Source organism: Scophthalmus maximus, chromosome 22 (assembly GCF_022379125.1).
Source record: "Scophthalmus maximus strain ysfricsl-2021 chromosome 22, ASM2237912v1, whole genome shotgun sequence".
Lineage (NCBI taxonomy): Eukaryota > Metazoa > Chordata > Actinopteri > Pleuronectiformes > Scophthalmidae > Scophthalmus > Scophthalmus maximus.
Window position 1 is genome coordinate 2,710,314 of NC_061536.1, and position 16,356 is coordinate 2,726,669.

The 16,356-nt window shown below is 42.6% G+C and overlaps 1 protein-coding gene across 2 annotated transcripts in view; it reads left to right on the forward strand.

Annotated features, from left to right (window-relative positions):
- Positions 1–2,191: 2,191 nt before the first annotated feature.
- The window catches only part of thsd7aa (thrombospondin, type I, domain containing 7Aa), a 127,454-nt gene continuing 113,289 nt past the window's right edge, over positions 2,192–16,356 (forward strand). For both annotated transcript variants that reach the window (XR_007030342.1, XM_047330306.1), the window contains exon 1: positions 2,192–2,610. Coding sequence is in view for 1 of the 2 variants with exons in the window: in XM_047330306.1 (XP_047186262.1) it covers positions 2,478–2,610 (133 nt within the window). In the remaining variant the exon portion in view is untranslated. The remainder of the gene's footprint in view (positions 2,611–16,356) is intronic.

The following is a 16,356-nucleotide window of genomic DNA, read 5'->3' on the forward strand; positions in this document are numbered from 1 at the left end:
GAAGCCCCATAGAGCCCTGATAAGCCCGGCTTCAGCCTTGCTCTTACCCCAGCTCAATTTCTCCCTGTTTTCTCCTTCGTCCTCCTTGAGATGACCCGCGTGAACTCTTGTCAGTGTTCTGCAGGCTGTACCATGAACTGACATGAACGACTGAGAAGAATGATTCTGTATGTCCATGCATCTGGTCCTGAGTAGTAGGGGGCATTGTTTGTCTGTCAGAAGAGATGGCAAAACAGAGTCATACAGCACCACAGGGGATCATTAAATATCCAAAATGATTCCATGCTGGTTCCCTCATTATTAAGAAATGTGTACAGGACTCTAGTTTTCAACAAAGTACAAGTGCTGTCATTATGCTGCTCAACAGAAAAGTGAGTCAGTCTTCAATTTGTGGCTATCAGGTTATACAGCGATTTTTAGAAAATTGCAGATGTTCAGGGCTTGAGCAGGAGTGTATGCCTGCTGTGCTCCTCTACCAGTGTGGCATTAGGAACCAAATCACTGGTTGATTACATGTACATACTATATACTTATTGATCATCAATCCCTTAATATTGTACGTCCCCCTTGTTGATAATTCAAGTGGCAGCACAAATGCATAACAACCCAGTAATATGCAACAGAAAACGAGTTTTGACAGAAACATCACTGTTCCCAAATTAAATGAAAATTAAAGGAATAGCATTGTGTCTAACATACAGTTAATTACTCTGGATTATTATGGACTGTGTCAAAACTGTGTGCCAAACTTTTCTGCTGGCACTGAAATGAGTTTGATATTCAGACAGCCATACTGTACTATACGCTGCACAAAACATAGCAAAAGCTTTTGTGGGACAAACTTCATCTAGCTTAAGCTGATTGGTAGGTGACTGATATGTTCTTCCATTGGGGCTTTTACCAGAGCTGTATGTTCTTGCTGCTGAAGTCATGGATAGATCTAGGAGAAGTTGAGACCATTCAGTGCTGCAAAACCGAACGCCTGATTGGACTTGGCCACTGCTCTCGTACGGATTCACTGACCTCTACCTATGCTTCTTGTACATGCTAAACTTCAGCTAGTACGCTGGTATACCAAAGACCGCTGCAGTGCCCACCTTTGTTAATGTACCAGACTGTACATTGTTGGCTTGTTAGCCTGTCAATATTGCTCCTGATCCCTGCTGCCTGCGGACATACTGGCTGCGGCAGTTTGGTTATATTATCATTTCTGTCATGATGCAGCATACACAGTGTATGAGTTGGTGGTTTTATCGTAAAATTCAATGACTATTAGAGCTGGGCTGTCGAGTTAGCCCTTTCTGCCAGATCCATGCCAAAATTCAATCAGTTCTATCCGGACCTGTGTCCCATCCTTTTCCCCAGGTTTCATAGAAATCGTTTCATTCGTATTTGCATAATCCTGCTGCCAAAAAAACCAAAACCCCAACAAGCAAACAAACAAATGGTCAGGGTGGTACAGAGGTGATTACAATTTTTTTTTTACATCACTAATGAGTCTACATTAGGTTGTGCAACCTTGATCATCCCTTTTACATATTAATTTAGATTTGGATTGGAATCTATCAAAGATAGAAAGATGAGATTATGAGCAATATTTTACATCTCAAACCTGTGCCAACCCTTGTATGAAAAATATCATGCCATGGTTTTTTGGATGTAAAGTGCAAATTTCAAACAGTTCTCTTCTACACATTTTAAATACTGCAACACCGGGCCATCCAATGAGGAAATACCCTGGTGTTTACATCAATGTCATCTGCATACATGAACATTTGCTCAGTGACATGATTTTCGTGAATCATTTATTAACAGTATAAACTGAAAAGCAGTGGTCCAAAGAAAGAACCCTGTGGAATCCCCGCATTTGAAATAAAAATCCTTTTTTCTCTTACTTTTTCTTTGACTTGTTCATCTTTACCCTTTTTTTCTTTTTTTAAGCCACTCTTTCAGCAACAAACACACTTCCACACCTCCATCTGCTCAATCTAGCCTAACTACTTCAGTCAAAGCGCAAAAACAACTTCCTTTGAGCGAGCGATGAAAGATGAGTGAGAGGCAGGGAGAGTAGAGATGGTGGGCGTGTGTGCATGTGTCTGTGTTAGAGAGAGAGAGAGAGAGAGAGAGAGGGAGAGGGAGAGAGGGAGGTGCTGCATCAACCCGGCATACAGCAGCAGCAGCAGCAGCAGGCTGGGCTTAGGGATCTATTGTTCCCTGTTTTATTGCTGCCAGACCTCGTTCTTTCTCATTAAGGAGCAAAGAGAGAAAGGGAAACGGAGAGGAAGAGGTGAGCGAGAGAAGACCTCAGCCCCGTCCACCCGGGATTACTTCTTCTTGGACGCACTGGTGTGGACAAAGCAGAAAACACACTGAAGTCCAGCTCTCTACCTCGTGGCCAGGCTTGCTTTTTTCCTGCTGACTGCATTGGGAACTACTGTAGTTGCCGTGTGGTGGCCAAGGGGCTGGCCATCCGAGCTATGGGGACACTGGGGGTCTCGAGTGGGGCACCGCTCCCCTCTCTCTGGAGGTTAGCACTGCTCTTTCTCTCCATCTGGGAGCTGGATGCTCAAACCGCAGTGGAAAATAAACCCCTGTACATCTGGCAAACAGGTACGGTTTACCTTCTTTCATCACCTACCCCCTAGGGTTTTGGGGGAAGAGGGTTCCTGGAGATGCTGAGTTGCTGGATGAATGTCCTATTCACTACTACTCTGGTTCCATTGCTGAAATATTAACAGTGAATATTTGTGTATATAACAGGATACAAGGGAGCTGTTGAACTTATTCAAAGTGCTTTTCATGTGTTTTTTGACATTTTTATGCATCTATAGTATCGCAATTTGCATCAAATAATCCTGCAAACGAAGAGAAACGAATGAGTTTAAGTAAAAGTTTCTTTCCTGAGACTCTATTTCTGCAGACAATGCATGTGGCAGAGGTTGATGCATTGGAGCCATCTTGCTACAGTGTAGTGGGGTAACATATTCACTGCAATCCCTGAGGTGTATGTCTCTTTACCCCACAACTGAGGGTTAGAGGAGCAGGCTGTGCTGCTTGTCGGTATGGCTGCACTGCCTCCATTCTCGGCTGATGCATCTGGGACTCCTCGGCTGCCCTGTCCTGCTATTGGACTCAGTAATCACAGTTTGACGTGTGGGCAATTGATGAGAAATTGTGTGTTCACGCTATTCACATGTGCCTCTTTTTTTGAGCAGAGGAACTACTACCACGCTACAAAGGACACAATGAAAACACTCCATAGTGTCTTAGTGATGATGCAGGTGCTTGAACCCGGAGTGGAATATTCACGAGTTAAACCAGAGTGTTTGCGATTACAGTAGCATTACAGTATAGGCAGCTGTGCAGTACATAACAAGGCTCTCTGTTGTCGCTGTTTTGGGTGGTGCCTCCCACTGATGGAAAGCTCATTCACTGTGAGAGAGCAGCACATGGTCAGAGGGACACAATACTCATGCATGGTCCAGCGAGCAAAGTGAAGGAGTCGGAAAAGGAGGGGAGCGAGAATGGGGGGGGATCTCCCTCAACCCATCGGGACAGGAGTGCCCTTCGGATGCAGTTGGAGATCAATGTTCTCTTTCCCTTCTGTCTAATCTCTCTCTGTTTCTGTTGATCAATGTACTGGTTTCACTGGGACGCTACAGCCGCTTCCCACCAGTAGGCTCCTGATCAATGGGTATAGTCCTTGCGATGCAGCTCAGGCTGCATTGGATCAATGCATGCTTTAGTGGGAATTTTAAATGTAATCCATACTTGCTAATAACCTTTGTTTGTGATATCTACAATGTGCAGTCCTTGTGAAATTAAGACTTGTTTTTGCGCGGAAATCAAATGATATGTTATATCCCTGGTGTTTGTTTTGGTTTGTGTACCTACTGTATTTGGTCAAAGTTGTATTTCCCAGAAATTATTTACATTTCATTTATTTTTCCCATCACAATCTGCCGTCAAAACTCCATAGGGGTCTGGGGCCACGAGGCTTCGCTACATTGACAAACCAACAAAACGATTAAACAATTGTGCAACATGAGCCAGCAGCATGGCGTATGAGGGGCTGGTGCCAAACGAGGACCTGATGTCAGTTGTGTGGCAGTGGATCGGCTCTGCACAGTCAGATATTTCTCAGAGCAAAGTCATGAGTAAACATTGTTGGGCAATGGCGCTGTTCAAAGTCTTGAACGCAAAGTTGTGTTTTAAATGGTCTTCATGGGTCCATAGGCTGGTTTGAGCTGCCTGAATATTCCTACATTTGAAAATATGGAAGAAAGATTGCTGTTCAGTTCCTTGATGTTAGAAATATTGTGTTATATTCTTTTGAGAAAGTCAATCATCTCAACTGCCAAGATTCAGATGTTGAAAAAAACATTCATGGAAGAAATGTATTCTAGGACATTAGCTCCTGTACTAGTTTCTTCGTTTTCCTAGTATCTTTTATTAAATATCAGATACCTGCCCTAAATTTATATTAGCTATACAATTTTGGCACTGGACATGAAGAAACTTAAACTTAAAACTTCCAAAAATACAAACGGGTCAAACTCTCTTTACATTCTCTGTTGCACCTTCAGTGACGGTTCCTTTTTTTCGCTCACCAGCTTCATTGTTCACACCCTGTGCGAAGGAATGGAAATCCTATGGTTTTATGCGCTGTACCTCCCACTGTGTTAAGACAGGGGAGGAGATTACGGATAGAGAAACCAGAGCAGATTGGCCGGACAAAGTTAACCTAGATACCGTGTAGACATGTTTATGTGTCTCCCCTCGGCTTAAGTGCGTCGGCACTTGACTCCCTGATGCTGGTTTGGCCCACTGACAGGACGCTGGCACCGATGTTGAGTTGGATGACAGTGAGATTTTTTAGTGAGATCCTGCCTTCCCATCATCACTCTGAGCCGTCCCCACATACTCAACACAACAATACAGGAGGCTCTTTCTGGACCCCGGCAGCTTTTGTCTCGTGGGGAGTGGCAGGAGCCGAAAGGGTGAATGATGAGATCTGAGAAAGTGTCATCAATATTTTTTCCAGAGACAAATTGGTCACATCCACAGATGTACAGATGGGCAACTGAAATGAGTGTTATGTGAGGGTGGGTTCTCAAGAGACAACTTTAACTCGTAATATGTGCAAAATTGCGAAAGGAAATGCAATTTCTCCAAATGTACTGTAAGCATTTGATCAACTTCATCATCCCCTGTGGATTAATACCAAGACTGGTTGTGTCAACGGGCCAGAAATGTTAAAGGAAACAAACAGATGAGTGGTCATGTTACACTCCCCTACACTATCTGCATATGTATGGTATTATGTGGCATTGTGTAATTTGGCACTGCGTGTAATGTCTTTTGGCAATAGAATTGCTTATGTTGTCTCACTGTTTGAAGCACAGAAGCCACAGACAGAAGGCTGGGGATTATTCCTTTTCCTAAATGTTGCTCTCTAGGATTTCCTCCCACACTCATCTGGTACAGTACATGACTGGAGATTCTGTGTTTGGTAAATTTTGCAGGTCAGGAATACATAGTACAAATAATGTTTCTTTAACAACGTTGGCCTTTTTTTGGTAAGGTTGAAACAAATGGTGTTAATTCTTCAGAGGCCAGAAGATTAATTTTTCTGCAGATCTAAACCTTCATGGATGTAAACGTGCCTGCAGGCAGGTTAACCACTGCCAGGGATAGGAAATCAGGGCCAAACATGGGTGATGCTTTGGTGAAACCATTTTAGGATATTCTTTGGTTAAGTAGAAGACGTGGACTTCCCAAAAGTTGATCAAACCTGTGAATGTGTGAAGTAAGCGGTCAGGAAACACAATTAAGATTCTTGAGGATGGCCCGTTGGTTGTCTGTACGATATACAACCATAGTCATGTTTTATCATTAGGCAGCCTATAGTGGCCATTGTAGTTATGACAGGAACAAAGGAGGACGTTAGTTGACATTCTATATAGAGCAACACAGTCTGTTTGAAACGGACACCATTGTTCCTTTTATCCACAACGCGTGTTTTATTGTAATCATCCTCCATCCTTGACAAAGATCCTCTTGCCTTCAGAAATGTGTTTCTTTCACCAAAAGCACAACAATACAGCAAGGTTGTGTCTGATGATAGGGATAGGTGACCGATAGACTTGTTGCCCAAGTTGAGGAATAGGACAAATGACCTAAACAATCTATTGTATGCATGAATCAACTGTCATTTTTTCATGATGCATGCAGTGCAAATATCTTTTCCCAATTTTGGAACAGCACAGTGAAAAATCAGTGATCTGAGTGTCTTGTCTTTCATGTCGATATTACATATATATAAGCCCACTTACAGTACAGTGTATAGTGAAGATTTTCAAAACTTTGGAAGAATGGCATGCACACTATTCACACAGATCCTCATGAACTGCAGTGGCTTTTGAGGTTTTCTACAAGCCCAAAAAAACAGTTGTTGTTGATGTTAATTTACATTTTGCCTTTACTGGTCTTTTCGAAGCGACGTTTTTAACCATCACAAACAATGCCAGTGTAGCTGGAGACTTCCTGTTCTGGTGCAGGACAACAATGGTCTCCGCAGAGCTGAACAAACCAGGGCAGTGACTGTCGGTAATTAGCGGGGCAGTTCCTCTCTCCAGACCCAGTCGGCTTCAGAAAGATCCGATGAATAGTGGCCATTTAGGGCCACATGAACCACACAGAAAACAGCACAGTGTCTCTGCATTGTCTCCCACGCGGCGCACGTCTCTGTTCAGGCCTTCCACCGCAGATGCTCGTGTCCATGTGGCGCACAAAAGAAAGAGGAGGCTTCACCTCGAGTCACATGGCCCGCTCTTTGTTCCTCCTCCAATGTCCCCATGGAATTACTCCCGAGCCCCCCCGCCGCAGACGCACACGTCATGTCACCCTCCTCTCCCCTTTTTCAAGGTGACCTTTAACCTCAGAACTGAGAGGGGTCTCGTGAGGGTATCGACGGGGAAAAGGAGGCGGGGGTGGAGGGTGAAATACAGCAGCTTCTCCGGATCAAGTGTCAAGTGCTTAATTCAGCCATTTACACTAGTACATTTAATAAGCTGTGGGTGAACAGTAGGTCGACTGATTTAGGTATATGAAGGTGACGCAGCGACACCAATACTTGATATCTAAAAATCCCAGTAATGTGTTTATTAAAAACTGCACTGGGACTCAACAAAATAGTTATTTTGTGGTCTGGCCAGTGCAGAGAAAAAGCTCTGATTGAGCAACCCGATCAATGACCATGGTAAAACATTCATCAGCTTAAGAGCTAGATAGTTTTTTTTTCCTGTAGAGCTGGCGTAGAATGAAACGGAGCTGAAAGGAGAGTGAATATTGCACTTGCATTTGTCAGCTCACCAGAAATACGACCCAAAATTGTTGCACTTTGTCTGCTGGATGTGTAATGAGAAAAATGTTTGCTAACGTTATCAGTGTGAAAAGACTGTAAGAGATGTCAAGCTTGTTTGATTTTTGAGTTGCTGCCGAGTTCTTCTTCCAAGTGGCGAGATATTGATCACCGCGTTCTTGTGGGAATAGGAATGATCAGATTTTTCTCTGTTACATTTGAGATGAAAATATTGTACTTTTTCCATATTATGTTTACAGTTGTGTTTTGGTTGAATAAGATATATTCAACCGCTTTTGTTATTGCACCACAAAACCGCCGATTGAAGGGGTTCAGTTAGACAGCTGTTCACATCCAATCTCCTACTACCAGATTGCATTTTTCCAACGCTGCTATTTTATTGCAGCCTGCTGCATTTCAAAATTGTTTGTCTTACAATGACGTTGTCAATAATTAGCATTTTCTTTACTCTTGTCAAATATGACTCTTGGATGGGGGCCTATCAGTGACTACCTTTCCTCTCTGGATAATGTTGTCCAACTTCTAAAAATGATAAGTGTGATTTTTTTCACTGCTGACAAACAAGGTTAGTTTTTCTTTGCTTTCTATCTTCACGCTAACCCAAACCCAACTGTACCTCTGTCTTTACATGACTCCCTTGTGTTTGATTTGATTGATCTATCAATTCTCTCATCTAACTTTCAAGACAATCGAGCCTGTTCCCTCGTGTCTGACTGTGTCGTCGCAACTCTCTCGTGTGTGGAGCAGCATGCGCAGCTTGGAGGGCTGGAAACCTTTTCCCTCCGTTTCTTGTGCACTGCTGATGTCGGACAACCGTTTCAGTGAAAACATATGGACGTTAACAAGTAATTAAAAGGCATTTGTTGTTTTGAAACAGACGTGTGTTGTGTCAGATGGGCCTGGAGCTCAAGGGGCTCGAGGAGTGCTACCGAGGCATCGTGGAGGCGGGTGGAATTATTTCTTCTTTTTTTTCAATGGGATTCATCAGGTGCCAAATTGCAGCCATTATTCTGGTGTGTGTTTGAAGGAGCTAAATCCAGCTGTTCAACCCTGCCTGCCAGGCTGCCCCAGGTGGTGTGGCTGTGTGTGGAAACACTCACACACAGGTGCATGTACTGTACACAGCAGCACTCCACCGAACTCAGCACTTTGTCTTTGTCTCTCTCAGCCGTCTGCTGTCTCTAATGGAGCCTGTAATCCCCATTAACATCAGCACACTCTTATTTCGTCTTTCTCTTACTTGACAAGTAAAATGGGATCGGTAATAAGGTAGTTTAGAATCTCACCACCCTGACAAAAGCAGAGTGACGTTCGTGCAATTCGTCCCGCATCCTCCTCCTTGCTATTTTATTCAGTTTCTTTTATTTGTTACTCTTATACAGCTAAAGCATCACCCATTCATTCATTTACACAGACACATGGACACGCTCGCACACACACACACACACGCACAGAGGGATGGGCAATGTGAGCGTGGCATACCTCATTACTTCCATATAGAGGGGCTGACAATGGGGGAGGAGTGTTGCTGTCAGCTTGCCACCAACCGGCAGTGGACCCAGGGAGGCTGAGTAATTACATGGGAGTGGAGTTTGTTCGATTAGGGTGCAACTCCACTGCACGGCCACCGCCTCGTCCATTGGCTGACAAGAGGCCAGTGCAGACGAAATACACTCTCAGGTTTTACTGATAAATGGGTTTACAGATGTACAGGGCTGACACTGGCCAATTACTCAACCAACGTGCCAGTTTAGAGAGAGGCTGACGGCCCCCCTAGGAGGAGCCGCAGTCTTCTTTTAGGTAGGGCCAACAACTCATGGCTAAATAATGAGTATTCTTAGAGCCTTTCCTTTTGTGGGGTTGCAACAGTAGAGTTGGTCATTGAGGACAGAGCTAGAGGTGATTATACTCAGCAGGGGTTCTCAGGAAACAGGAAACTGCTCATTCAATTTTTTTTCAAGAAATCTGCCTTTGGCCCTGCTGACATCAGCGAATAAAGCTGTTGTTGGTTGAATGAGGCACTTTAAGATTTTAATTGTGCAATCAGGGACTGACTTGGAAACCCCTCCTTGGACAGCACAAAGTACAGCTCCATGGCAGATAGGAACATTTTGCAGGTTTTTGACCAAGAATATTTACATTGTGATAGCTCTAGATGAAGGGTCAGGGGCTCACGTGAGTGATTATAGTACGAATGTCCATTCCAAAGGTTATGGTTATCCATTCAGGTCATCCGGTGTTGGTCATTAGTCACTGGGATACATCCTCTGGGAGCCACAAAGATCTGTATCAGATTCTGTGCCATCCCGTCTGTAGATAAAAAGCCAGGAGATCAATACAGTTGTTGGAGTTCCTTCTCTGATGACCTGGTGGCAATCTATCGGATGGGCATCAAGTTTCAACAACAAAAACTGGGGCAACAGAGGAAAATCAGGCAATTACTGAATTAATCATTGGTATTCATCCACTCCAATAGATTTCTTGTTCAACGCCTTAATGTGATTAAAGAAATGAATGTGTGAGCCCTAGGGGCATGCAGCAAGTGTGGTAGATTTAAAAAAAACAAAAAACATAGGGGAAGAAATGGGTAGAGAAAGAGTACTATGGTATGGCATGGCTGAATTTGTTTGGAATAAACACATGGAAGACAGGAATATCCCTTTAGAACATGCACCACTTTGATGAACGCGCTCGCAATTTGGAGCATCCAACTTGCATTTTACTTTCTTCTCTATAATCCCTGTAATCAATTAGTTTCCATATCTGTCACGGGTCACCCATCAAACCACAATGCAAACACCACTGCCTAACTAACAGAACTAATTATAAAAAGACAGTGAGATAAGAAGGGAGGCATGTGGAGCATGTGGTGGCGGCCATCACATGCCAAGCAACTGTTTGTGTGCGGGTGCAGCCTGTGGTCCAGAACAATACCAGTCCAACTAACCACATTACAGTGATTAGCACTCTCTCTCTCTCTCTCTCTCTCCCTGCACCCAGATAAACCCCTGTTTCCCTCTGGCAAACTCATGCTCTCCTTGTGGCTCGATTAGCACTGGGGAAACGTGCTGGAGGATTGGCCTAAGCGGCATTAAGAGATCAACCTGCTTCCTACCCTCTATGCCAGCCTCTATTAGCGATCACCTCGAGCAAACGGACACATGATCTGAAACGGCAGCCAGCAATTCTTATCCTCAGGTAGTAAACGCAGACATGAGGAATCACAGGTACATCATAACCTTTCACTGTTACATTATTCCGAAACCTACTCATATTTGAAATAGAATATTTTCCATAAACCCAAAGCCTGAAGGTGTGCTCAGACAAGAGCTATACATCCCCCTGCCACATTGAGGTCATTACTCAAACATTAGTTTAGACATGATGTACTATGATTTAACTACTCAAGTCAAGAAACAAAGGGATAAGGAATTAGGACCTATATGCTTCTTACTTTGGGGAATAACTATTATGACAATTTAATGCTCAAAATATATCAATGAAATCCCTGCTATGGCCCTGTTTCAGCATGAATTTATTGGGAAAGAATTTGACGTGAGTTGAATGGATACAGAGTCAAGTGGTACATTGACAGTTTCAAGTGGAAAAATAAATCTTGTAAGAACACTCAGAAGCCAAACTTTATCAAATGAAGAAAGGCAAAACAAACAAAAACTTCACATTCAGGACATTTCTAAAGGCAAAACCAAACTCCAACTAAAAAGGAAAACAGAACCTTTTACCATCTAGATCTTAGCTGAGATGAGAAAATAAATAGGGGTACTTATATCTATGAGTGTGTGCAAGTTGGTATGGATTTATAGAAAGATCAGGATCTAGGAGACTTAAATGTGGTTCCTTAAAGGGACTGTTGGGCCTCGGGGAAGGTAAGTGCCTTTCTAGGTCAGGATGATTTGGAGCGGTGCAAAATCTACTGTATGCATATTTTTTAGGATGTCACTTCTACTTGTGGCGCTGTTGAGCTGCAGTGTATTATAAATCTGTTATTTAGCTTACCCTCAACACAATAAAATGATCTGCCATTTTAGTGAGGTGTACCAAATAAACTAGAGGGGAAGATGCACAGGCCAACATTCTCTGTTTGACTGTTTCACGTTTACATTTACATTTACATTTGTTTCCTCTTGTGTGCAGATACATGTCTTACACCATAATTACATTTGGGTTATTAAGGGAAAGCCTCTACTAATGCGATTTAAGCAATGTGATATAATGGCTTTAATGATGGAGTCATGCAGTAATGGGCCATCAGCCCCTGAAAATCTTCTCTACATTACGACGATGCACTGTCAGAACCTCACAGACACACATAGTGGTATGGTGGATAGTACAATTTCAGTTCTGTGTGATGTGTTATTAATAGCCAAGGAGCTGACACAAGGAGAGATTTAGCTCTGGAAGTCAAAGCTGTGCAGCCAGACAAATAACACACACACACACACACACACACACACACACACACACACACGTACATAAAGTGAGGCTGTGATTGAGAGAAAAATAAAGGTAACTCATTCATTTTGATGCAAGTACAGTAGAAATAATAGAAAAAAAGATCACATTTCCATAACGAGGAAACTGTAATGGTCAACATGACATTGAACTCATTCGTGCTCCCCTCTTTCCTCAAACCCTGTGCACTACCCTCAGCTCTCTAGAGGGCTCCCTAATGCAGCTCGTCCTTATAGAGACCCTGGGCCATTCATAAAGAGGCACTATCCAATCAAAATCAAATGCATAGGTCAACATAAAGTTCGCTGAATCTATTTTTGCGTGTGAGCTTTCCTCATTCAGCATAAACTTTACTTGTTTGTACAGCGCACTCACTAGAATGGTACTCATTTGAGCATTTTTGGCTGCCAGGCCAAACAATACTACACATCTGTCAAGCTCTGTTAATGACAAAAATGATAAAGGAAGTGGTCTGATAGGCTATACAAACTGTAAATTATACAAAGTCATTGGTGTCAACACCATGAATGTATCTGATTATTTACATGCATCAAGATCAGGAAATTTTTCCTCAAAAACTGACAAAAATGTTGAAAAATCCAAAGTGCAAAGTGATTTCAAGATCGGCACCAAAGTGTTATACATACTTCCCAAGTAAGTTCGCCAACGGTGGGTGAAGACCTGGCCCTACTGTGCCTGAGATTGGCGTTTTCTTATCTAAACGCAAACCAACTCAGGCCATGAGTACAAGCCAGTCATGTGCCTGAATAAATAACACTTCCTTTGCTCATGCCCCAATCCTTCCATCAAGTTTAGTGAAAAACAGTTCTGTACTACTTGCGTAATCTGCTGACAATAAAGCATACAGACATGTGAAAACATGACCCCTTTGGCAAAGGTAATAAGACGCAAAACTTTTAGCACACTGTAGTACTTGTAGTATGCAACACTTTGGCAATGTGGTGCGTCATGAATACTGTATCGCAGTCTCTAAGGGGGTTTCGACTCCTAGTCTTGTTTTGAGTTGAATTAAATTAAACTAAATTCAAGTTGAGGGTGAGAAACAGAGAGAAAGATGGAAATATATGAGATATGAAATATTTATTCCTCACACCAGCAACACACTGCAGAAAGTCCCTTAAATAGCAACACTTTAACGGCAGTCATCGCTGTATTATTCATTGGGTCTTGGAGGCAGCCGCTCCCTGGAAGACACAAACACAGTTACACCAGTCATCCTTGGCCTAATGTGGCCCCGAGGAGGCCACCGAAGTCAAAACACAACCAGAGTCCGGCGAGTGAGCTGTCTGTTTCCTGGTCGAAAGAGTCACACTCACCCCTTTTAATAAATGATCCTCCAGTAGTGAAAATAACACAAAGGGGCAGCAGGGCACACTGCCCCCTGTGAACAAGAGGTTAAATTCAATTCACAGTCATCATATAAAATATTATCTGGCACTGTGTCACAGCAGTGCCATCCTTTGCTGTTCCACATTTCGCTCTGCCTCTCCATTCACTGACAGCCCAGCAAATCAGTTAACTGAGATGAGGGGATGTTATCTCCTCAAAAAGTATATTGATTGATTGCAAGTGGATGAGAATGATGGAAATCTTAATAGAGCCAGTGTTATTACAAATGTATTTCATTTTTGAGCGTATCATTGATGGCATTTATTGATTTCATTTAGACTGACCCATCTGATTTTTACCAAACAGTTGATTTAATAAGAAAATAGTCCCATACTAAGAATTGGAGATCTACTGTTTTTCACTATTGTATTTTTTATGGAAACAATTTTGTAAGAAAAACCACACTGAGTAAAAAACAATCGAGGGGCGGACACATAAAAACATCAATACATAAGTAAAGACAAACATCGTTTACTTATCGAGGTCCGAGTCAGGTCAAGACAGGACCACTGGGCATGCAACCATCACCACAGGGGGTGTGGTGGTGGTGGGGGGGGGGGGGGGGGAGAAACGCTCCATAACCATTCGTAACAGAACAAAAGCAATTAGATGACACTGCGCATACCCCCACCAATGACCACACCACCCTCCCAAGGACCATCTGGACGCAGACAGCACAGGCTTGAGGTGCAACTGGAACTGGACACGACTTAATTAAAGAACGACATTGTCTTTTTTTTTTTCTTCTATCATGCCCCACCTTCCCAAAGGCTTTCCTTTGTGTTTTGATGGTAGTCCTTCTGTCACTCATTGTATTGAAATGTGACACATTAACCATGTTTTCCCACAACCGTTAGTTAAAATGTTTAACATTCATTGACACATGTACGGGGTAGACTCTTTGAGTAATCTTGCAGTGAAACTGTTGATTATAAATGTTTTTTTTTGAGATAGATGCCTCTAGAGAATCATTTTCTTAAGTTTCATTCATTATGATCTTGGTTAGGTCTTCATTCAGTTTTGCACTTAAACTGGAGACCACTCCATTTGAGACATAATTAATGGCAAGCATTTCAGTACTTCCACTCCAGCTTGATACTTGATCTTCACTCAGCACTCATTCATTAACTGACAGTTTCGTTCAGCACTTACACTTAAACCAGATATTCTGCTCTTTCATAATTTTGTCATTTTAACTACCATTTCAATTGATATGCCATTCCAACTTTCATTTCATATTAGTTATGTCATAACTGCCATCCCTACGTCTGCCTCATCTTGAGCCTCAGTTCATCCTACCATACGACACAGCGCTGAAATGTTGAACTGTGTCAGTTGCGATTTCCTGTGAAATGTTAAACTTTGTAGTGTAAAGTTCAAAATTAGTTTTCATTCACCGTGATCCAAACTGAACGGATGGGTTGCTATGCTGAAGGTGATGACACCGGCTCTGTCTGCTGCACCAATTCACTGAGTCTGATGTGAGTTAGCGTGAAGGCCTCTGACAGGAGAGATTCTCGCAGAGACACTGGGGATGTATTTGGCAAGGTCTCCCTGGCAAAGGAGAAAATGTACTGTATCTCGGGAGGACTTCTGGTGATTAAAGGTTAAATAAAAAAAAAAAAACTGCTAAATAAATAACCGTTTGGATATTCGCAACAGGTGGACAACTTTACACCTGATTTGTCGTTGAGACGAACCAGTCAGTTTGAAATAGGCCTTCACATTGTGAAAATCGATAGAGAGCTCTCATGTTGTGTTGCTGACGGACTGCCTGAAATCTTCAGAATCATCACAATGCAGCAACAGTTACATTATCAAACATCATATAGAATTTTTTTCTTTCTCATTTTTACATGCGTCCGTATATTTAGTTGTTGCCACCTTTCAGTTCAATGTCAGAACTGACTGTGACCAGGCCCATCGAGTCTTACAAATCGGGTCGTATCACATAATCTAACATGAAGCCCGGCGCAGCAGTCGATCGGAGGTCCTCAGGGAGCCCTGCGGGGGGCTTCGGAGCGCTGTGGGTCACACACTAATCAAATCACCAGGGTCAGGAATCAAAGTTAGAGCTGAGGGAGACCAATCACCATCCTACAGCAACACAACTAAGAAACTGGCTAAGACTTTGCAAACACGAGTTCCTCGTCTAAGAATAAACACTCCTGGGTATATTATGTAAAGGAAGCACAGTGTAATGTATGCAGGGTGACAAAAAGAAAACAACGCTATCACAACTTCATTTATAAAGGGGGAAGGATCAGGAGCGATGTGCACAATGAAAATTGAGCAAGTGTTGATGTCGGTGGGGAAAAAAAGGTGTTTTCTGTTAAAAGTGAGATTAAACAGCCTGAGAGTTGCAAATGTGTTTCTCTGACATGAATGCAAATGTTAGTGTATAATGAGGCAACAGATGGTTAGCAATTCATGGGGGATGGAGGCATCGGAACAAACAATATTGATGCATGATCACATTATAAGGTCGGTATGTTTAACATGTCAGTAACCTGTTGCCTATTTGCACATCCAGCAGACACGAATCAACACTGGGGTTCATTTAGAGTCTCCCTCTTTAGCCGCTAAATGCTCCACTGTGTTCACCAATCACTCTCTAACTTTGTGTTTCTGCAGTTTGATGCTGGACAGGTGGTGCACAGTGAGTTTGTCAGAGCTAATTCGATGCCCTCGAAGAAAAAAATGTCGGCCCGAAAAATCTAAAACAATAAGCTTGAAGAGACTTTAGATCACTGAACTCTACAAAGACCACGGGAACTGACTGTATTTATATCACTATATAGAGTTATTTTGGTTCTTCACAGAACAAAAACAAGTGTACTGTGAACAAGGGGTGTGTAAAAATGTGTAAAACAGTCTATAAAACCAGAAACAAAAGGAAAACGAAAGGGGAATGTGATTGTAGATTGAAATATGTAGAAGTGACAAGGGCTGAGAACTCTGAACCTGATTCAACTGGACTCACTTTGTTCAGTGTTCATCTGATCATCTCCCACTACGTGATGTCAACGGTACTGGAATTCAGGCATAAAGCTTATGATCAGAGTGATCTTAGGGAGATAAGTGAGCAA